Source organism: Oikopleura dioica, chromosome XSR (genome assembly GCF_907165135.1).
Source record: "Oikopleura dioica chromosome XSR, OKI2018_I68_1.0, whole genome shotgun sequence".
Taxonomy (NCBI): domain Eukaryota; kingdom Metazoa; phylum Chordata; class Appendicularia; order Copelata; family Oikopleuridae; genus Oikopleura; species Oikopleura dioica.
The window spans coordinates 8,669,906-8,690,739 of NC_137294.1; the positions used below are offsets into that span (position 1 = coordinate 8,669,906).

The 20,834-nt window shown below is 41.0% G+C and overlaps 6 protein-coding genes across 7 annotated transcripts; 3 read left to right on the top strand and 3 right to left on the bottom strand.

The window, feature by feature from the left end:
- Window positions 1–5,971: 5,971 nt before the first annotated feature.
- On the bottom strand, window positions 5,972–6,757 carry LOC145709166 (astacin-like). Its single transcript, XM_081786845.1, has 3 exons — window positions 6,577–6,757; window positions 6,377–6,497; window positions 5,972–6,303 (listed from the first exon to the last, which is right to left on the bottom strand). Exons 1-3 carry the CDS (start codon window positions 6,670–6,672, stop codon window positions 5,972–5,974), a joined length of 549 nt encoding a protein of 182 aa, XP_081642971.1. The 5' UTR covers window positions 6,673–6,757.
- Window positions 6,758–8,075: 1,318 nt separating this feature from the next.
- LOC145709167 (uncharacterized) lies at window positions 8,076–10,641 on the top strand. The gene is made up of 8 exons (XM_081786848.1): window positions 8,076–8,089; window positions 8,120–8,288; window positions 8,330–8,411; window positions 8,843–8,958; window positions 9,241–10,007; window positions 10,050–10,207; window positions 10,250–10,394; window positions 10,437–10,641. The coding sequence occupies exons 1-5, from the start codon at window positions 8,076–8,078 to the stop codon at window positions 9,370–9,372; spliced, it is 513 nt and encodes a 170-aa protein (XP_081642974.1). The 3' UTR covers window positions 9,373–10,007; window positions 10,050–10,207; window positions 10,250–10,394; window positions 10,437–10,641.
- A 192-nt stretch (window positions 10,642–10,833) lies between these two features.
- On the top strand, window positions 10,834–12,591 carry LOC145707460 (uncharacterized). Of its 2 annotated transcripts, XM_081784990.1 has the most exons (7): window positions 10,834–10,937; window positions 10,976–11,539; window positions 11,580–12,000; window positions 12,063–12,114; window positions 12,157–12,270; window positions 12,311–12,408; window positions 12,479–12,591. In XM_081784990.1, exons 1-7 carry the CDS (start codon window positions 10,868–10,870, stop codon window positions 12,495–12,497), a joined length of 1,338 nt encoding a protein of 445 aa, XP_081641116.1. In that variant the 5' UTR covers window positions 10,834–10,867; the 3' UTR covers window positions 12,498–12,591. The 2 variants fall into 2 exon arrangements, with proteins under 2 accessions (XP_081641116.1, XP_081641115.1); XM_081784989.1 differs by lacking the exon at window positions 12,479–12,591 and having other exon boundaries at window positions 12,311–12,468.
- Window positions 12,559–15,466, bottom strand: LOC145707459 (sphingosine-1-phosphate lyase 1-like). Its single transcript, XM_081784988.1, has 12 exons — window positions 15,128–15,466; window positions 14,672–14,760; window positions 14,438–14,612; window positions 14,249–14,394; window positions 14,001–14,204; window positions 13,873–13,957; window positions 13,641–13,796; window positions 13,504–13,598; window positions 13,298–13,464; window positions 12,962–13,226; window positions 12,817–12,900; window positions 12,559–12,772 (listed from the first exon to the last, which is right to left on the bottom strand). The coding sequence occupies exons 1-12, from the start codon at window positions 15,234–15,236 to the stop codon at window positions 12,659–12,661; spliced, it is 1,689 nt and encodes a 562-aa protein (XP_081641114.1). The 5' UTR covers window positions 15,237–15,466; the 3' UTR covers window positions 12,559–12,658.
- An 864-nt stretch (window positions 15,467–16,330) lies between these two features.
- Window positions 16,331–19,449, top strand: LOC145707900 (uncharacterized). Its single transcript, XM_081785489.1, has 6 exons — window positions 16,331–16,446; window positions 16,516–17,792; window positions 17,833–18,057; window positions 18,102–18,816; window positions 18,858–19,245; window positions 19,287–19,449. The coding sequence occupies exons 2-6, from the start codon at window positions 16,520–16,522 to the stop codon at window positions 19,368–19,370; spliced, it is 2,685 nt and encodes an 894-aa protein (XP_081641615.1). The 5' UTR covers window positions 16,331–16,446; window positions 16,516–16,519; the 3' UTR covers window positions 19,371–19,449.
- Window positions 19,450–19,512: 63 nt separating this feature from the next.
- LOC145709647 (uncharacterized) lies at window positions 19,513–20,793 on the bottom strand. Its single transcript, XM_081787334.1, has 4 exons — window positions 20,305–20,793; window positions 19,957–20,261; window positions 19,760–19,913; window positions 19,513–19,720 (listed from the first exon to the last, which is right to left on the bottom strand). The coding sequence occupies exons 1-4, from the start codon at window positions 20,457–20,459 to the stop codon at window positions 19,606–19,608; spliced, it is 729 nt and encodes a 242-aa protein (XP_081643460.1). The 5' UTR covers window positions 20,460–20,793; the 3' UTR covers window positions 19,513–19,605.
- Between the last annotated feature and the right edge of the window lie 41 nt (window positions 20,794–20,834).

The window sequence follows — 20,834 nt, forward strand, 5'->3', positions numbered from 1 at the left end:
ATATTCAGTCGAGGAAATGAGGTTTGTAAAAAGTACTCAAACTGTCTTTGCAAAGATGAGCAAGTCTGGGACCTCCCAACGACATCAAACAGTGAAATATGGAAGTTAAAGTTGCGTAACAGGCTTCTCAATCGCTGCTTGAAGAGACAAGAACCTTGGTCAAATGAAGCAGATCAATGGGTTAGATTCCGTTTCATATTAGATATTGGCTACTGGTATAAAAACGATCTTGACTCGAATCCGTCGAGGCAATCTCCCTTCGGATATGCAACCATAGATATGAGTTCAAGTGATGGCTGCAATCCAATGTGGGGGCCCATTCGGGAAATTTAAGTACAACTGACGCCAATAAATTGATATGCAGCAGAAATGGTGATTTTGATTACGACGATTTTGAGTTCGCTGACATGCCAAACGAAGCATGGGATCCCCGGCTTACTCTAGACGATCAAATTACTGCTATTGATAAGATATGTTTCAATCATTTTTCATCGAAGTGGACACGGCAACCGCAAGACTACAACATCTCTCTTCCATTTATGCTGGAATTCGACGATTTCGTCCAGTTGTTTTTAACGGAATTCGACGATGCGATAGACGCAGTTATTCCCTTTTTAAATCTTGACGAAGATAACTATTTTTTGACTTCTGTGGCGAAAAAGCCCAATATAAATTTCCTCAAAGAAAGTACTCAAACAAGGAAGTACCTTATTGAGTACGAAAAAACGCCTTTCTTCTGGGAAACTTACTTTTGGTCGTCAGATATAATTTGTAGGGAACGAAGCCGAAAACTGAGACATTATTTGGGAATACCATTACTCGACATAGGATATGTCGTGAACCTAGAAGGAAACTGTTATGAATAGCTATTGACATTAAATATCAGTGATAGAGGTCCTGTACTAGGACTCTTAGTAGAAGATTTTTATTTTAAATTTGATGCCATTACTAGGAATAACGTTTGTAAAGGGAGTCCTATTGTTTCGAATGGCCTTGGCTCTCCAGTCAATGAAATGGTAATTATGCAAGAAACTAAATTGCTGAGAAGGAATTCAGGTACTTCTATCTCTGGTAATAATGCTTCCGCTTCTTGTATTAATGGCGATTACTGCGGCTTATTTTTTGCGGAAGAAGACTGAGACAGTCGTAGACCGACGCAGAGCTAACAATAGAGCGACCAATAATACCGAGATCGTCGACTTTGATGCTGTTTTTGCAGCTATTCCAGCAATAGAAATGGTAAGGAAAAGAACTTAACTAGCTTGATACGATTTCATCTAGCCACCGATGCGGCGACGAGTTTGACAATTGGAAGGGAAAATATATATGTACAATCTTAAAGTTCAATAAAGCGTAAAATCATAGCAACCTTTCTTCTGCTCTATTCCTTGAAACAAGAGAAATAATTTTGACTGAATAAATGTGCCTAAAAAAGCTCGATAGATGTCACAAGGCATTGATTGACAATTCAAGTAAGAGTTTTTAGAAAAGCAAGATTTATAAATCCAAATAACTAAGCGTGAACCTAAAAAAAAAATAATAAAAATTTTAAAGCAAATTACGAGAAGTTATCCGAGATCTGCGGCTTTTCATCCCCATCCCAATTCCCTCCGGAAGAGAGAAACGAGGACGAAGGGTGTAGCAAGAAATATTCGCCTGTGATTCTTGTCGATCAAACGCGCTCAAGAGAGTAATTCCTTCTTCTTTTAAAATAATCCTGAATGCCTTACAGATTTGCGGAACTTTATTGCAATCAATACGCTAATCCGGAATGCGTAAGCGAAGTTGGAACCAGGAACGAAACATGGACGTTACCAATACTTCCTCCTGAGGAGCTATGGGACTTATCTGTAGGAAAATTTCTCATGAAGGAAATGATCTCACGCGAAAAAGAGTCCAACGATACGATTGACCCGAAGAGAAACGACACGTGTACCCTAACGTCGTTGATGATAAAGGATAAATCAATAGGCACGGTTATTTACAGTCACGTATCTTAGATACCGTATATCATACACGGTATGTGGAATACGGTATTTCAGATGTCACATCTGTCACAGAGGCTCCGAGACTACGGGCGGATAAGTTCACCATTAATTTTTGTGAACCTACTTTGCACCCGGCACTGACTACTCTAGTGGTAGACATAATTCGATAACCGATTTGAGAATATTCAAAAATATTCGAATGTTGTGGCAAGTATAAGGCTGAAGATCCCCAAGCCTCTGAAAATAATCTATCTAACAACACCGATGAATATTTTCCAATCTTGAAATCAATGCTTTGGCTTAGTGATGTCTATGCTGAATGCCGAGCTGGATTTTCATTCCTGTGTATGAAAAGCAGCGAGGATATTTTGGACTCATCGAAAATTAAAGAACTACTATATGGTGGTAATATATCTCAGAGCTCTGGGAAAGGATTGAAACACCAACGTAAAGTTATAAACTAGTCGAAAGTTTTTTCAATCACGGACCAGAGAAGAATTAAAAGAAGCATTGGAAAACCAATGCAAGGAAGAAAATTACGAGTTGCCCATTTTCTACAAGAACAGTACCGGTATTGACAAAGTAGAGAAGTCTCAAGCAGAATCTAGTCCGACAACACCTTCCATTACAGCTGAGTCCAACAGCCCGATTAATTATATTATGACGTTCTTGAGAATGAACAAAGGAACTGGCAAGCAAAAATATATACGTTGATTTCTTGGCGATGGAAACTATGCGAGTTTATTTTTCTTGAGCCATCTTAAAGTGCCGGTGGGATATAGATTTCCTATAATACCGGATCTTGAAGAAAAGAAAACAAGCAATTTTTTGATAGAAATAAGGAAAATGACGATAGGATCTGATGCGTTGAATGTACCGCTGATTGTTGACCAGTAAGAATAGAAAAATTCCATTTCTGAATTAATATTTATTAGACAAGAAACTGCTTCAAAATTTCTATGCGTGAACCACCATCAATTAAAAGAGATGAGCAACTTGAATTCATTCATCGTCTCAGCGACTAACCCCGTAGGTGGTGGAATGCTGGACAGTAATAAAGTCAAGAGTTGGGATACTCTTACTGGATCTGTATGTCTTTAGTTTTGAACTTGTAGTGACTAACCAAATTTAAGCAATTGACCATGCTAATTATTCTTTTGCCATTCCTCTGTATCGTCTTGATAGGTAACTCTTACGCGATCCAGTAGATTATTTTTTTATTCAGTCGGATTTCTACGATGTCGTTCGAAAACGAACACGAGGGTCATTGTGCGTCGAACAAATAACAGATCTGCCTTAAACAGGTAAAAAGCTCACAAATTCAGTGTCTTACAGTTGAGCGAATACTCTAGCACCGCCACGGAAATCATCGACCTCGACGACCCCTTTCCAAACATTGACGTCGTGCAAATGGTTGGTCATTAAAACACTTTAAATAATGTAATCACTGAATGTTGAAGCCCCCCATGAGAAGACGACTTTAGAAAGAAAAAAATCCTCAAAGAAGAAAAGAATAAAATGTAAATCGTAATCGTGAAAGTCTTTTCGTGCTATTATCAAAATCTAATACTGTTATGATAAAGAATCTAACCGGAGCTTATTTTTCGATTACACCTGTTGATCGCTTTCGAAAACTTGTTTAACTTCCCTTCGAATCGTTGAAAAATCTTGCCATAGCTAGAAGTTTCCGGCCTAGACGAGAAACTCGCTCTCGGGCAGGTTTGTAGCGCCCTCGAGGATATGAGATGATTATATTTTCCTAAAATGGAACAACGGGAAGCCGCAATCAGCAGCGCCCTCCCCAAAACATTTGCTCGCAACAAAGTATAAATACGACAGAGATTGCATTCGATAGTCACTCTTTCTCGATAGGAGAAAACAAGAACAAACTAAGCACAGCAGAAAAATGAGAATTATTTTTTTCTTCATCACAGCAGTCTCAGCATTCACAGCTAGCGGGTACCACCGACTGATGAAAGAATCCAGAACATTTAAACCAGCCAGCCCGAGAAGGCGCAGCTCGATAAGTCCAGCCGAACTTCAGACGATACAAATCAGAAGATCAAGAGTTTTGTCCTTTCTTTGAATAGCGATTTCGCTTTCAACACAAAATCTTACTTGTAAATTATTTCCTTTCGAAAAAATATACGACCTTTCTCAATCGATTCTTGTGTTTCTGTTTAAGATCCGCATTCTCAAAAAATCAAGGATAGAAACTTACGAGCTGTTGTTGTCGTCACTTGAGTAGTCGTTGTTGTTGTCTGGGTTGTGGTCGTTGTTGCATTCGGATCGGCCGTAGTCGTCGTGGCTTCTGGTGCCAATGGAAACTCGATTGAATTGGTTGTGACGAAGCTTTTCCGAGTTTGTTTCTGCCGTTAAATCAACTACCAACAATATTATATCGTCCATATGATATGAACTATATCAAACGTCATTAAGAATATCCAAACACGTTCCCTGTCGAACTCAATTCCCTCTGTAAGAGCATTAGAATTTAATCCAACGACAGTATTAGCAGTGGCAGAGAACTCGTCTGTGAAGAAAAATGTTGCAGCAACTACGTAATTGGCCCCTACTAGAGTTCGACTGTTTACGGGCTCTTTTTCCATTCTCATAAAGATTGGTGGAAACGGTAAAGGCCCGTTCCTGTGATGCCTGACGCCGCCAATTTGTGAAATAATCGTGGTAATTTCCACGCGTTCCACATCTGGATTAAGCGACTTTTACATGATCAATTTTATGCACTTATACATGCTTTAAAGTTTAAACTGATCGAAAAGATCTAAACCATTTCCTGGGCAGATAGGAGGAGAATATTCTCCCAAATAGACCATGTAGATGGGTCGGCTATGCTTACTCCATCAGGCAAAGTTGATTCAGGGAGAAGTGAATTCAGCGGAGCAAGCGGCGCTGCTGTCGTTGTGGGTTCTTCTGTCGTTGTAGTTCCACCTGTGATTAGGGTACCCTTTGCTTTCGCAATTTTTATAGCGGCCATAATGATTTATATTTAATAATGACATCACGAGCTTTGAGTTACATCATTGAGTATTCCCTTACTTGCCCATAGCAATTACTTCTTAGCATATCCGAAGGTTGACAAAAAGACGTGTCGGTGCTGTATTTTCGATGAAGGGCATCCTGGAAGGCAATTATGCCAATTTTATTGCAATATATTCTTATAGGCATCGAAGAACTGTATATATCTCTGTTTATATTACCTCGACGGCGTTATTAAACTCAGAACATCCAGGATTCTTCGTGAACGTTTTCTCGAAAAGCATCCAGTACTCGTTACCTGCGAGATCTGACCCACAGTTTTGAGAGCCACCAACATATCTTCCAAACACCATCGAGTAAACGCCGTTGCTATACCAAGGTCTCTGGAACTCTTCTTCGAGACCCATAAATCGCATTCCGGGGAAATCAACAGCGAAATCGCCCCAACCGACAATATCGAAAGTCTTTCGTTACGTTATCTTTACGTCGCCCATAAATTACCCGGCATTGAATGTCATAATGGACAAAATGTCTAGTCCGTTCCGAATGAATCATATTCCTCTGTTCTTGGGAAATTATTCTTCCAAAGAAAACGAATAAAAACGAGCTCTTATTTTGAGAGTAACGCATTCCTTATCGCAGCAACCGTTGTAAGGCATGCACATGTTCCCTTCGTCAGAGTGGTCAAGGCAATCCTGCATTGTGATCAAAAATTGAACTCACTTTTTAGAAGGGTTTAAATTATTAATTCTCTTTTTATGATCCCATTCCTTGTATCCGTCGCAGATTCGATCGCCTAGAAGCGGATGGCCATTATTACAAGCAGTAAATCGTGCTGTCTTCATGGCTTCGCAGGAATCTGGATAGATATGAGCTAGCTTTCGATTCAGTTGTCCAACTGTGACACAAGCAATCTGATAGGAAATTATTGAATTAATCAGTAAGAATTTTCCAGATGTCTTCCTTTTACTGTCTCTTACGTAAAGTTAAATTTCGACAACCATATCCTGGTGCATATCAATGCTAGAAGCTCTTTCTCTCTGCGCATCGAACGGTTGGTCTGCCATATCAGTCATGGCATAGAGACCAGCCTGCTGAGCTTCAAGTGTTCTAAAGAAAGTAGAGCCGTAATGCATGACGGACGCTATGTCGTAAGGCGAACCCACATTCGCCCAAAGGCTCCAAGGCAACTTGTCGTAGTTGATCTCGTATTCGTCAATGATATTCTCCGGAAAAACCTTCACGTAGTCGTCTCGATCTGCTCGAGTGTGCTCGTGGTAGAAGCCCAAAGCGTGCAAAAACTCGTGTTGGATCGTACCTTTGAATAGTATAGGATATCAACCTTCCTTACTCAAGAATATTGTAACAGCCACACTCGTTTTCTAGCGCACCTTTAATTAGACAATCAGGACCTAAGTTGAGATCTTGAGCTCCATTGACAACATGCCCAACATATGACCAGCAACCAGTGTCGTGCGACCAATTTTCATCATATTGCCGGACGTTAATGTGGTCTTCAAAAGGGAACTAAACCGATTCCATGATTATGAATATGATCAGTTCCAAAAGTACGGTTCCAATTAAATCCCTTGTCTGCGTATTTTTGTGTCTCAGAGTCGTCGTAAAATTGAATGCACCCTCCAAGATAGGTTGACATTTCTTCGATCGATTCCGTGACCAGATTCATCGTAACATTAGTAAAGTGATCTCGTGCAAATCTGTAAGGGATAAATAGTTCTGAACCGGATGGTGTATAGTTCTCTGGATTCGTCCATCTTTATTGCGTTTTATAAGCTTCGGTATTTTTTTTTACTCGGATGCTGATAGTCAAGATGATAGAGAAATCAGCTTCTAGTGGAATTCTATTTGTCCGGCTCTTCGAATTAATTAAAGATGTGGAAACAAAAATCAAATCTAGGTAATAAAACGTGTCCTTGGAGTCTCCGACTCGATAGCTAAATCTCTGGCGCTGGGACCATGCAGTTTCCAATCAATCTGCGTCCAGTCGATTCTACTGCCTGACTCTAGAATTTGCTTTGCCTGTGCAGGAGCATAGCGGGGGCATTTGAAGTCAGCATTGCCGATCGCGGTTTTCTACATTAATTCAATCTTTCCACAGTTTTCAGGCTGTTTCAAGGGTACCTGTGTTTCTTCTAGCTGTGCTCCAAAAAACTTAAGAGCAGCGGTGGCCCAACTCATTTTCTCTATATCGAGGAAATGTTCGCCCCTGCAAAAGACGAAAGAAACTATCGCTCACGATAAAAATCACCGAAGCTCCGTGAAGCCTTACGATAATCTAAGTGAGTGAAATATGGAACGTCTTGTTGTCAGTTTTGAGCTCATGAGCACTCTGAGATTCTCGAGAAATTTCTAATGGGTATGACCTAAGAGATTCGCTCGAACGTATTTCTACATTATTTATATTTCCGCGCCAATACCAAACTGGTAAATAGATTTTATATCATATTAATAATATTTATAATAAAATACTGAGAAGTAATATTATCCCAAAAGAAGTGACATGCGCACGAGCGCCATCTACTATTGGCGCGTAAAATGAAATTGACCTGGCGGGCGCCAAACTCGCGCAGTGTTGAGTTGCTCGAGCCTTTAATTGTGATTAAAATACTCCTTGACTAATTGACCTACTGTTTAATAATCAACAGATAATAGAAACAAAAACAGAACAAATACTTGAGAATGTTTTTCACTTTTCTTTTCTGCTATCAAGCATATTTGGAGACGCGCGGACTAGAGATAAATTCAAAAACGATCACATCTGGAGAAGATACAGGTAGCACTGACTGCGTTCCTTCCCTAAATGATTTAGGAAAATACGAAATGAGCAAGGGAATCTAATGGACGAAATCGACAAGCTAGAACAGCGCATCGCCGACTTAGAGAAAAACCAGGTTTAAATTATCTAAAATGCTCGAGTGCATCAATATTCGTTGATAGTCGATTTTCGGCAGAGTTACTAAAGGTTTATTTAGTTACGATTAGACGGACTGGAGAGAGGTCGGCTAATTCAGGACGAGGAAGTATACAACCTCACACAAAGGATGAATAGGAACGCGGTTCGGAGCCTGAATGCACCTGAATAGGCGGGCAATTGCTTTTGAACCGCGGTAAAGATTAGAAGAAACCCTTTTCGGGAAAACTAACACTCTCCAAAACAAGGCTCACAATCAATCAAAACAGAACATTTCACAGCAAAACGTTCAAATCATCGCTCAGCCCGCTGTTCGTCCTCGTCGAACTTCTCAAAAAGTCAAACTGATCGTCGCAGGGGGTCTTTTCCAGGTAAATTGTAAAATGGCTCTAATTTGTAAAACTCATTTCAGAATGGATACAAAGATGGAAAACCTCAATGGGATTGGCGCGATGATTCCCTAACTCTAAATTACTCCGGCAACAAAATAACAAGTAAGTTCCAATGGAAAATGAAAATTTGTATGCGCTCGATTTTGTTGTCATTTTTATTAGAAGTAATTGCCTCTCTGATCTAGGCAATCTCACTGAAAATATGGCCTTTTGAGCGGGGATGGCTTCCGTTTTGGCTGCTAATCGCAAGATCAAAATGAATTTTTCACTGACCGTTTATTCTAAGTCGACTTTTGGATTGAAATTGCGAGCAATTTTGTGTTAAGGGTGTGGTTTTTGAAAAGGCAATCGCAATGACGTGTATTGGGCACCATTAAAATTTGTTTTCAAAATACGATTTGATATTGGAATTCGTTTTCGCGAATCTCATAAACGCCAGCGTGAATTTTTTAATGACCGTGATTTTAGGGTCTCGCAGGCTCATCACTTTAGATTAGAAAATTATATGGCGCTGGTCCTAATGTCAATTTCAGTGGAAAGCCAAAAGCTAATGTCGAGTAGACACAGCCAAATGTGCGGCGTTCTATACGAAGATCACTTTCACATCATCGGCGGAAACACTGAGAAGGGACCTACGGGCGATCACTTGGTAAGTTCTATAGAAAGGAGCTGCTCTTGAGGATATTGTGTATTTGACCTTTGCAATATTGGTTAGCAGGTGCTAATTGATTTAGCACCTCGACTGGTATGAAGCAAGCGTCGGTGGAATGCTAAGCAGGCGACAGCTGGAATGTGCATCCATCTCCCCGACAGCGAGAATTTCTCTTCTTTTAGACATTTTTTCACGCCACAAAAATTTTCGCTTGCGCCGCCAAATTTTCACTAATTAGTATCCTTCTCCATCAATGAGAGCGGCTAATATACGATTCAGCGCTACCACCATGGCGGCTGGATTCGCGATGTCGGGCTGTCACGAGCGCGGTACGGTGCATTCTGTGGCGTTTTCCGCGGACGCATTTGGACATGTACCGGAAGGAAAGGTCGAAATTATCAACCACAGTGACACGTGACAGTTCGTTGATAATCTCATGCCAAGTTCGCTCGACAACAATGGCGAGAAGGTACTTTACAAAAGCTGTGACTCCTGGGCACAAGGCGACACACACTGGGTTGCAGGGACCGCGTTTGAACTCCTAAATAGAGGCCGTTTATTGTGTATAAAGCAAATTTTAATAATAAAATTGGACGACCCTGAAATTTTCGGTCACGGTTCTGCCCAATAATAGTCGCCTGTTTTGGTGTTGGTGCTCACCAATGCGGCCCTAGACAAACAGGTCAAGTGTTCCCAGGCGGGTAACATCAAACGCCTAGAGCACCCTCACACTTCGACGGAAATCACTTTTTCTTTCGTCAAATGTAAATCAACAATTTTCAAACGGAAAAAGAAAGCGACGCCCCCAACTATAGACTCTACGCAGCGTCCGCTGTCACTCCGACTGGACTCTTTCTCATCGGCGGAAATGTTGAATCTCTCGACGACCCGGACACGGTCCACTTCATGCATATAACCAAGCAGCCCGCGGACTTTTGGCATCGCGGACCTGAGCCGGAGATAAATCGTGGAATCGCAAGCGCCACCGCTGTCGTACTTGACATTGACATCTATCTTGTTGGCGGCTATGATCAAGTTACAAAAGAGTAGACTGCTGCTTTAAGATGACGCAATAAAAATTTTTTCAGGATAAAAAGAGAAATCATGATGCTTGAGCACAATCACGTACCCATTAAATCGAAATGGAAAGTTGTTGGCCACCTTAATTACCCAAGACATGGCTTGAATGCTCTCCCTGTCGCTCGTACGAAGTTCGCAGTTATCGGAGGGCACAGTAATTCCACAGGTTCACTATGTAATGCTTTCTTATATCTAACGCCTTTATAAGAGCTGCCGTTTATCAGCGTCTTTGATGCAAGCAATCCTAGTTCGATTTCCAACTCAAATACATCAATACGAGTTCGATCAAGTGCTGCAGCAGCGTGTCCTACACGATTTTTTGCAGCAGCAGCGAGGATACCATCCCATAAAAGGTACTTATCTTTAAACTTTTTGAAAAAAACTTAGAAATCAAGCGCTCCATAACGATGCTATGCATGAGTCCAGACAAGACACCTAAATCTGCCTTCCTAAACGTTCAACAATCTACCTCATTTCCCAAGAAAAAACAAAACAAAAAACGGATGACCCAAAAATGAAGCAACTGATCTCAAAACTATGACAGAAGAAAAAAACAAGTCGAATACCAAGAAATGATGCTATTTATTATTGAGTTTAACTTGTCACAATAAAAATTGCTTTACATGATCAAACTCTTCTCAAACATTGTCTATGAGATGCCCTATCAGTATAAAAGGAGTGGGTATAATTGACCCAGTTGATTGAGGAAAAAGGGTTTCCCGCCTCAGAGACAACTGATTAACACCAGCTGTCTGTACGCTATCTACACTGTTCCCGTGCCAATTTTTCCCAGTTATTTCAGCCCCTTTAAATTTTTCATTTTCCCATGTCAGAGAGGAGCTTCGATGTGGCCCGCGTGCGTCCGAAAAATAAAATGTTGTCGACTGTTCTCATCGGTAACAAAATAATTTTCTATCTCTTTAAAATCTCTTAGGATTGCAATCATTGGCTATATTTTTTACGATGTGTGCTTTCTTGCTATCCTTAAGCGTTTTTATCATGCCCAACTGGTCAGCTGCATTTCTTGGCCGATCGAAAAAGGTTCAAATCGGTCTCTGGTCCATTTGTAAGTCTACAGAGCGCTCTACAGACTGCGCGTTCTGGAACAACTTGGAGATCTGGAAGTTTGCGGACACGGATGAACCAGATTACGTCCTCTACTCGAGGATGTTTCTGCAACTATCGATTATAACCGGCCTCATTGGAAATATCTTCGCAATAGTTGGAAACGGATTGCTTTGTTGTACGCGAAAATTCAAAACTACAGTCATAATTCAAGCAGTCGCTTCGCTGTGTCTCTCTGCGAGTGCTATGCTTATTGGAGCTTCGGGGACGGTCTTCCCGATTCTTTTTAAAGCCCCGACTGCAGATTTACCTAATCAAAAGCAGATAAATCACATTCTGACGAGAGACTACTTCTCTGTTGACCCTCGGTCTCGACCGATTTTTGAACACGGACTTGCTCTTTACCTTTGCTGGGCCTCTATGATTATTTACGGTGAGGTTCTTTTTGTCGATAGTTTTTCAAAGTTATTTAGGGATCGGCTGTTCACTGTACATCTTTATCGCGTGCCTAATTTGCACAGAAAGAAACTCTTCGAAAGTGTTTGTTCGCCCTCTTTCTTATACAACGCTGAACGAAGGCAAGACGCGAGAACTTCCAGACGAGCCACGTGAACGTGTTTTGATTGCTTCCTCGTCCAACTCTTCATCGGTCAAGGAGACACCAAATAACGATGAAATCAACAACGACTCTCTCCGAAAAAGCCCACAGAAAGGATCACTACTCAGCAACAGATACTTCCCAAAAGAGAATCAGATACAAACAAGCAATCTGAATAACGACAACGTGAATTTCGAAAAATTAAATCGAGCACATACTCTTTCAACAATAAGGAGTAAATCTTTCATGGCAGATGACAATTTCTGCGACTCGATAGCACGGGCCCTTTCTCTTCGGTAATTTCAAGTTGAAATTTTCAACGATTTTTAATCAAAAGAAAAATGAAAATTCTATTCAGAAAGCAAGAAAATGATTACCATGAAAGTCCTACCACGGACTACTCTACTCAGGTTTGACAAACTATACTCGCCTAAATTGTAGTCGTCTTTCAGCAAGACTTGGACGAGATCCGTGACGTGAGCTACGAAGCTGAAGCTGAAAGCGAAGAAGTCGAGTCATTATGTCCATCTGTTGCGTCCGTTTCCATCATTGAATCTTCCGTAATGGTATTACTTTATCATTTTACTCTTTCCTTAAAAGACTAAGGACTTCGGACAACAGCCCTGTGCAGATCCGTTCCCAAAAAGAATGATGCAAAACTACTACAGCGAACATACTAGAGCTTCTATAGGAATTTTTAGATTAAGGATAGTGTCAATAAATTGCAGGTACTTGATGCTGAGTCAATGACATTTCTTTATTGACACTTAAAAAAAGCTGCGACGAATCATAAAGAAAACTGTGCTCTCAAACAACTTAGTTCTTGCTCTATGAAATAAAATACAAGGTTTCTCTGAGGCAGGTTTATTTTGTACATACTCGTAAGGATTTTGCTTAGATGTTAAAATAAATAAGCGAATCAAAATGAAGTGATTGATATTCAGCACTGTGCTTTCAGCCTCTTTTTGTATCCTCAGCTTCTTCAGCAATTTGCTGGACATTTGTATCCAGACAGGTCTCAATAAAAGTTGCAGCTATAGATCCGACGATAGATCTATCTGGTATTGTCTGAAAATAAGCTTGATTCTATGCAACCGATCAAAAACCATTACCTGTGCGAGTCCATAAACCGCTACTGCGTCACTCACATATTCAGAGCCCGCAGCTAAGAGCGCTGCGTTTAGCTCTTCAATGTCCTTAGATTATTTTGATGAATCGTAGCTCTGTACTATATAGAGTCTATAGCCCAAGTTTTACCTTCAAAATTGTGTTCACGACTCCGGACTTAGTGTGCGTTCGCGTTACAGTGATGTGAATCCCAGATGGAAATTGCAGTGGTCCGAAAATCCATTTTTTCTTTGAAGCAAGATCGTGCATAAGCTGGAAGATATTGACCTTATTGGATGTGAATGCGACAACAGTGCCGATGCTTTTTCCCATAATTTTCAGCCCTTCGATTCTACTTATTCCCTCTCGCAAAGCCCGTGCAGCATCGAGAACGGACTTTGTTCTTTCAATGTAGCCTTTTTATTTGGTTCCAGTTGACGCTACCCGGTTGGTCTCGCTCCGGATCACAAAAAGCTGGAACCAGTTCCTGCATGCCCAATTTTAAGCATGCACGCCCATGTAGTTGCACTGCTTGCTCCCGAACGACTTCCTGCGTAAGTTGGCGTGGCGTAAACTCCACCAGGCCAGTCAGTGCAACTGTAGATTGCTGCTCGGCGTATTTCGGGCGTTCGAAACATAACAACAGACGACCCCTTCAAATATTTGCTTTCTTGAATGCAAACTATAATTACCTTTGGACAATACCCATATTTATGTGTGTCACATGAGATCGAGGTCACATGACTGAGCCGGAAATCAAAAGTCGGGATCCTGTATCCAGCCGCAGCTACGAGTTTGATTTACTTTTGCTATCTTGAGAGCACCTTACCAGCGAATGGATTTATAAAGCCACCCAAGCAACAGTCGACATGAAATGGAATATTGTAGTTTTTAGCTAATTCGTTTATCTTCGCGAAATCATCATAGACTCCATGAGGGTAAGTCGGTGCAGATCCGACAAGTAAGCAAGTGGAACTGCTGATAGCTTTTATAAAGTTATCCAAGAAGGTGTATTTCGACTACTTTTGAGTGAAATTATGAGTTTCAGATAAATAACAATCCTGATTTCATCTTTCGAACGTCGGCTTCATATGTAGTTAGGTGAACAGGCACTTTGATCTTTTTAACTCGGAAGTAGTCACAGGCCTCAGAAAGATGTTAATATAGAGCTATTTTTAAGTAACCTCACCTTGTCAAAAGCGGGATGTGCAGTAGCAGGCATAATCAATTCAGGCCATTTTATGCCTTTCGCTAGGGCGATGTTCCTAGCGCTGAGAACTGCGAGCCCAATAGATTCCGTGCCTCCGCATGTGAACAGGCCACAAGAGTCCTTCGGGCCATTATACAGTTTCAAGCACATGGCGAGAACTTCTGCTTCCATTTTTCGGACTCCCTGGATATTCATGAACTCGAATTCGAAAGGAGCTTTAGCTTTACCTTGAAAACGTCCGCGTGAAGTGGATTTGACCACATGAACATTTCATATGCTTTCGCTGAGATTTCGATAAGATCTGCGTCGTGGTCGTAGACAGCTCCCTGCACTCTTCCATTTCTCCAATCAATCGTGTCCATTTCGAGGTAATCTTAAAAATGAAGCTGGAAAAAGTCGAAACGCATTCTTGATACCTTGTACAATGAGTTTCATTTCGTCTACCGTCTTTGACTTGGCAGGCAACTCGAGCAAATAGGATGGGTTGTACAAGTCCTTGTTGTTTCTCACTGAACTTTTCGCCTTTTCGACCTCAGCTTTGATTTTTGGACCAATGACGGGCAGAACGCGTAGTTTTTGAAAGAATTGTGTCTTTTGGTGATACAAAGATGAAATAATTATTAATAAAAACCTAAATGAATGACCACTGCCTTGACTCGATCGGTGAAATGTTTGTCATGATTGTAGACAATGTCGTAGACATAGCATGCAAGAAAGGTACTTCCAGCGGTTTTCAACACTGAAGAAATGCGTTGCAAAAACAGATAAAATGTTCCGCTCAATTACAGACAGATGGCAGCAGGTGTGCGTGTACTTTGGCGCGCTAGGAAAAAGGTCGCGAACTTTTTCGATCAAATTCCGACGTTTCATTTTTTCCAAAGACACGAGTACACACGACCTTCACCGAACTCAGAGAGAAACAAACACATCAGGTTTGTGGTTCCTTGAAAATAACGAAAAAACATAGTTTCGAAGTCTAATTTTGAACATAAGGACCTGATATGATTTATTCTCAGAAAATAGACGAAAATAGACTAAAATTTTTAACAAAAAATTTTGATTTTTCAGCCAATAATGTATTCTTCTTTTTTGTGTTTTATAATTACCTAGGCTGAATTTATCCTCATTTTTGCATTTTTCGTTGACAAAAGCTTTGAGGGCGCTGACAATCTGGACGGTCTGCTCTCTAAGTTGCAGGATCGCTTGTTCGTTCATCAAAAAGTTCTTAACGTGTGGACCTCTTTGTGCCCTTTTTGCGTTGCAAATGGGCGGACCCGGAGATCTATTGGTCGACGACTATTCTGTAAACACTGGCAAACTGCGCAAATGAATGACTCTCGCGTAAAAGTTTAGAGTTTTTTTTACGAAGCTTGACCTTCGGACGTCCTCTTGCGTGCTCCCTCTTGACTGACGCATTCGTAACACATGCCCAACGGAAAACCCCAACGCCACGGTTCTAGAACTTTCAATTGCTCAAATTAATTCGAAATCTATATTTCCTTTGTCTCTATTGTTCTGCTAAATCATAAAATGGCTGGATAAGTGTACTTTTTAAACTTGAGAGGGCGATTAATGGATTATTAAAATCGGTTTGAAAACTAAAATTATAGGGAAATTTTTGAAAAATTGCCACCATTTTGAGACGAGAGAATTTCAAACGTGAAATTTCCTTGGATGTGATTTCCACCAATTCCTGGGAAAAAAGGGACGGGGAAAATGCCCAACTTTCGTACATTTAAGATTTGAAAATATTTATTGGGCACTAGAATTGAGCACTTAAAATCTATGCATCGACGACTTTTGCTTGGATGTGGATAGAAGTTGCGCGCTCATGCAAATCTCAGAATTGAGACCATCTTGTGATGCTGTATTTATTTGAACATTCTGCTCACAGAACGGAAACAAAAATATACTAAAAATTCTCGGAATTATTTGATCTTTTCGTGACCCTAACGTCTTTCCGTGTACTTTCCAAACAACACAATCATATCTTTCCAAATATCTCCAAAATTTCATGGCAAAACGAATAAATGGATTGAAAAAAGATAATAATATTTCTAAGTCAACGAAATTCAACAACAAGGCCTGTACCGTAGATGCTAAGAAGATTGACTAGAAGTTATAGGCTTATTCTCCTTATCGGAAAGGTATATAGGTTAGAGATGCGCAATCAGCAGGTGCAGCATGAACAGTTCCAGAAGTACCCCAATTTCGCAGTTTTGTTATTATAATCATCGAAAAGGGATCAGTATCTATTTAGGTTGTTCCAGGTGAGCGAACAGTGTACTGCAGCGCCGCCAAAAAATCTTATAAAAGCAGCAAGGCCTTCTTGAAATTTATCACAACTATAACTCAAACTGTTTAGTCATCCATCAAAAGCAACAAACAAGTGGCATTTCAGAGAAACTTAACCAACCCGCAAAAAGTAAGTTAAATTCCCAGAAATCCGACTAGCATAAAAGTAGAGACTTTTCCTTCAATAACAGCCTTGTAGTTTGATGGCGAATTTCGTCAAATTATCCCTGGTAGCCATATCAGTGCTACCTTCTCAAGCTCAGTCGCCAACGTCGACTTGCTCGATAATTTCTCCAAGCTGGCGTCAAAAATGTCCGATTGTGCAGAACTACCGAAAATTCAACACTAGAGATGCGTGCCTTCTTTCCGGTTGTTGCTACGATTCTAACGAATACCAAACAAGCAGAGGAATCGTGCCTAAGTGTTACAGACCACTTCAGGCTGCTCCTTCAACGGTTCCACCTTCTCTTGTTCAAGTCGTTCCGATCACGAAAGCCATTCCTGCAACCAGCGCGCCTGTCAAAACTTCTCAGTACACGCTTGCTCCTGAACAAATCAAGGCCAACTTACAAGAGCTCAAACTGAAGCTCGATCTCCAAAATGGCGCCCGCAGTGTTAAGAAGACAACAACGACTGCAACGCCAACTACCACCACCACAGCAGAAACTACTCAGCAAACCAAGATGAAGGAAGATCCCGATAAAGTTGTTGCCCACGGCGACTTGATGAGCTCTTACACGAAAAAAACTTGTCTTCAACTTTCGACGACAAAGACGATGAACGACACCGTTCGAGAATTAACAATGGACAAACTGAACTGTGGCTCAATCCAATGGCAAAACTACGATCCCGAGAATGACCCCAATCTTCAGCAGAGCTCTGAAGCAGGAATGAAGCTTCTTATGGACAAACTGAAGGAAAAACAGGAAAAAACAACGACGATTCTCGCTGGTGGTAAAACAGAAGTTATCGATAGCTCGGGAAATGTTCAAATGAGCCTGCAAGCTAAACTCGAAGAGAAACTAAAGAAATCTCGAATGGAGAAGAAAAAAACGTCGTCGGAATGCAAGAAACTCGAAGAGAACTTTGCGAAACAGCGAAAAACACGATTTTCGAACGAAGACGAGAAAAAATTTAAAGATATTTGTGGATTCGTCCCTGATGCTGAGTATATGTTCGGTTTGATAACTTCCCTCCAGATCTTGAAAGAGGAGGAAGCGAAGAACTGGAAAATGCCTGGAATGGCTCTTGAAATGGAACTAGTCGATTGGCCCGTCATCGAGAAGTGCATTGGTCGCAAATCCGTCCTCAATCAGAAATTCAACTGTTTCGCCCGAACCGACAGAATTTGGAACAAGGCGTCATGCTTCAAGAACGGATGTATCTACCATGGCGAAGACTGTTTCTACTGCAAGGAAGCGATTGAAAACATGAAAGCGTCGAAAGTAGCGATCGAACAAATCAACGATGGATTAGGTAAAATACACAGAACAAGAAAGATTCTAATACATTTTAGGCGAATGCCAGATTTCCACCAAAAAACGTCAACTGTGTAAAGGCTACGTCAAAGAAGACGGAGAAAGTCTCGCCAAAAAAATGATGATGCTTCAAATGATGGCCAACCCTTCCATGGGAATTATGCTTGAGAAGAAAAATCAATCTAAATGTGAAAAACTTGGCTGCTGTTACGAGCGAAATGACAAGAAAATGATCATGCAAATGATTATGATGAATAACAATGGTAAAGTCATTATTTCTCAATTATTTTATTTATCTACTTTGTAGCGGCATCTATGCAACCAGTTGTACCACAAACAACAATGAATCCAATGATGGCTCTCTTAGGTGGCGGAAGTAGTTCTTCATCGAACATGAATAATATGATGTCAATGCTTTCTGGAGGCTCTTCTTCTTCAAGCATGAACAGCATGATGTCTTTGCTCGGTGGTGGAAGCAAGGCGTCAACGGATCCCTTACAAATGATGTTGAGTGGAATGACGGGTTCGAGCAGTAGCTTCAACGCATTGTCCGGCTTGGGCGGTTATGGTCTTTCTAGTTCTAGCGGAAGTTCAAGCGACGCACTGATGATGTCTATGATGATGGGGGGCAATCCAATGAACAGCTTGCTTATGAAAAAGTTCGAAGAGGACGACGATTCAACTTGCTTCGCCCCAATCGACTTTGACAGAACAGATGATCACGAGTGCGTTCCGGACATCGCCAATAACGAATGCGGAGTTGCTTCTGAAAATGCTACCGAACACTCTTGGAATGTTATCTTCGAAGGACCAAACGGAAGTCGATGCGGAGGGGCACTCATTTGCTCAAGCTGGATCCTTTCAACAGCTAGCTGTCTTCGTTCCCTGGCAGATGATGTTTCTGATATTCAAGCCTACACTGACATCACAAATGGAACAGACCTTTCATCTGCGACGGCTTTAACTATCAGACAAGTTCAAGAGCATCCACTGTATCAAAGCGTCTCATACGGCCGACACAGGTAACAATATTATAACTGTTCCTTCGCTAATTGTATTCTAGACTTCTCAATGACATCGCCGTAGTACAGATCAACTCCGTGTCAAATGCTCCCATTTGTCTTCCTTCGAAGAGCTCATTAAATCCAGCCGTAAATGATGAAGTTTTCTCTTTTTCATACGGAGCAGAAGACTCATCTGGATCCTATTCTGAAGAAATGAAACGATCTAATTTCAACTTGATGAAATTGAAAGTTTGCGAGGACAACTATGGCAACGTTGATTTCTCCTCTTCCTTGTGCGCGGAACAAGGTTCCGATTCGTCAAACGCCGGGAGTCCAATTTGCCACAACGATAAAGGCTCTGTGGTGGCAAGCATGATCGGCGGAAACTACAAGATCGCTGGACTAGTCGCTGGTGGTCCAGATAACTGCGTTCTTTCTTCAAATACGGTAACAGAAATGCATAATTTCAAGATATAACATACGTTTAGCCTGCGGTTTTCCTATCGGTAAGGAAAAACCTTCATTGGATACTTGAAGCAACGAACAACTGCTGCCAGGCTACCCTCTTTTAAACTGATGTTCCTTTTCAGATACTCTCCCTTTATTTCCCATGCAAGTTCATCGTACCCCTGTTGTAAATAATAAATATCAAAAAACAGTAAAAGCTTCTTGTTTTACATCGTCAAGAATACTTTTTTCGAACTATCTGAGGTAGAATCACTTTATTGAATTTATGAGTTCAGAACACAGTCGACCACGGTAGCACTTATCAGTAAAACACAGACACAACCTAAATTTACAGAGAATCTATTTCGGTAGCCTTAGCATATTAGTGTAATCTTCAAAAATCTTCTTTTCGTTACAATCAGGTAAAACTTCAAGAGATGATGTGCAGCGATCATACACTTCTTCTGATAATATCCTGAAAAGTAAAAGAATAATGTTGTTCAATAAATCTTACTTGGCACTTGACAATCCATTTGCCTGGTAAAGAGTGGGCAAGAGGTTTCTAGCTTCAGTCTGACCAGAAGTATATTTCGAGATGTCATCGTTAATACATTTTAACAACATTAAATCAGCAGCGAACTTCCCACAGTGATCGGCTACATCCTTGCCTAAAACCGTCACATCAAAAGTGGATTTATGTTTTGAAAAAACCTATTAGCTTTTCTTCGTTGAATTGTTCTTCCTGTAGAATTATAGTCGACCAGGCAGCCCGTTTTACGAGAGATAGATCCCTTTGAGACTTTGCGTGTAGCCATTCCTCTTCTGAGCCTAGCACAGAAAGATCATACAGAGTTCCCGAGGAGATATCAGCAATAGACTTTGAAATTTGAGCGACGACGGTTTGATTTTCGATTTCAGCTAGTTGCGAACTCGCTGCTGCCATCAGAAAATCACCGGCGATCACGGAGAGGCGGTTACCGTCTTCGATTTCGAGTTTTTCCTCATCATTTTGGGCTCTAAAAAGCGAAATTCCATTTTACTGAACTCTTCGCAACTTACGTAGAGGGTTCTAGTATGCAGCCATGAATTTCAAACGCGATAAAAAGCAACTCAGCCAATCTAGCAAGTTGGACTTGCTTCAAGTAGATTAAGCTCTCTCGCTCGCGGTTGAATATTCTCGATAGCAACACAAGAATGTACATTCGTAGCCCCATATCAGAGTCGATCGTTGGACTCAGGTACTTGTCCTTGAGCGTGTTGAGAGGATGCGTTTTGGAGCTCGGTAGCTTGGAGAACAGACTAAAGACGAGCGATGCCTGTGCTTTCTGATAGAGATTCTTGAGCGGGGCGTCTCGCTTTATCTCTGTCTCTTTCAAGGGCTTACAAGAAGACTACGGGAAAAAATAAGTCCATTTTGCGAACATTCAAAAGCCCTGCCCTTGTGCCATTCTTGAAATCATCAAGCCCATTTCTGAAGTTCGAGAATTCAACCGAAATGAGAGGCTACGTGCAATGCATGACCTTTTCCGAAATCGCATAATGTCTTTCTGAACTTCAATAACATTTACTGATACTGTCCCACTTTTACT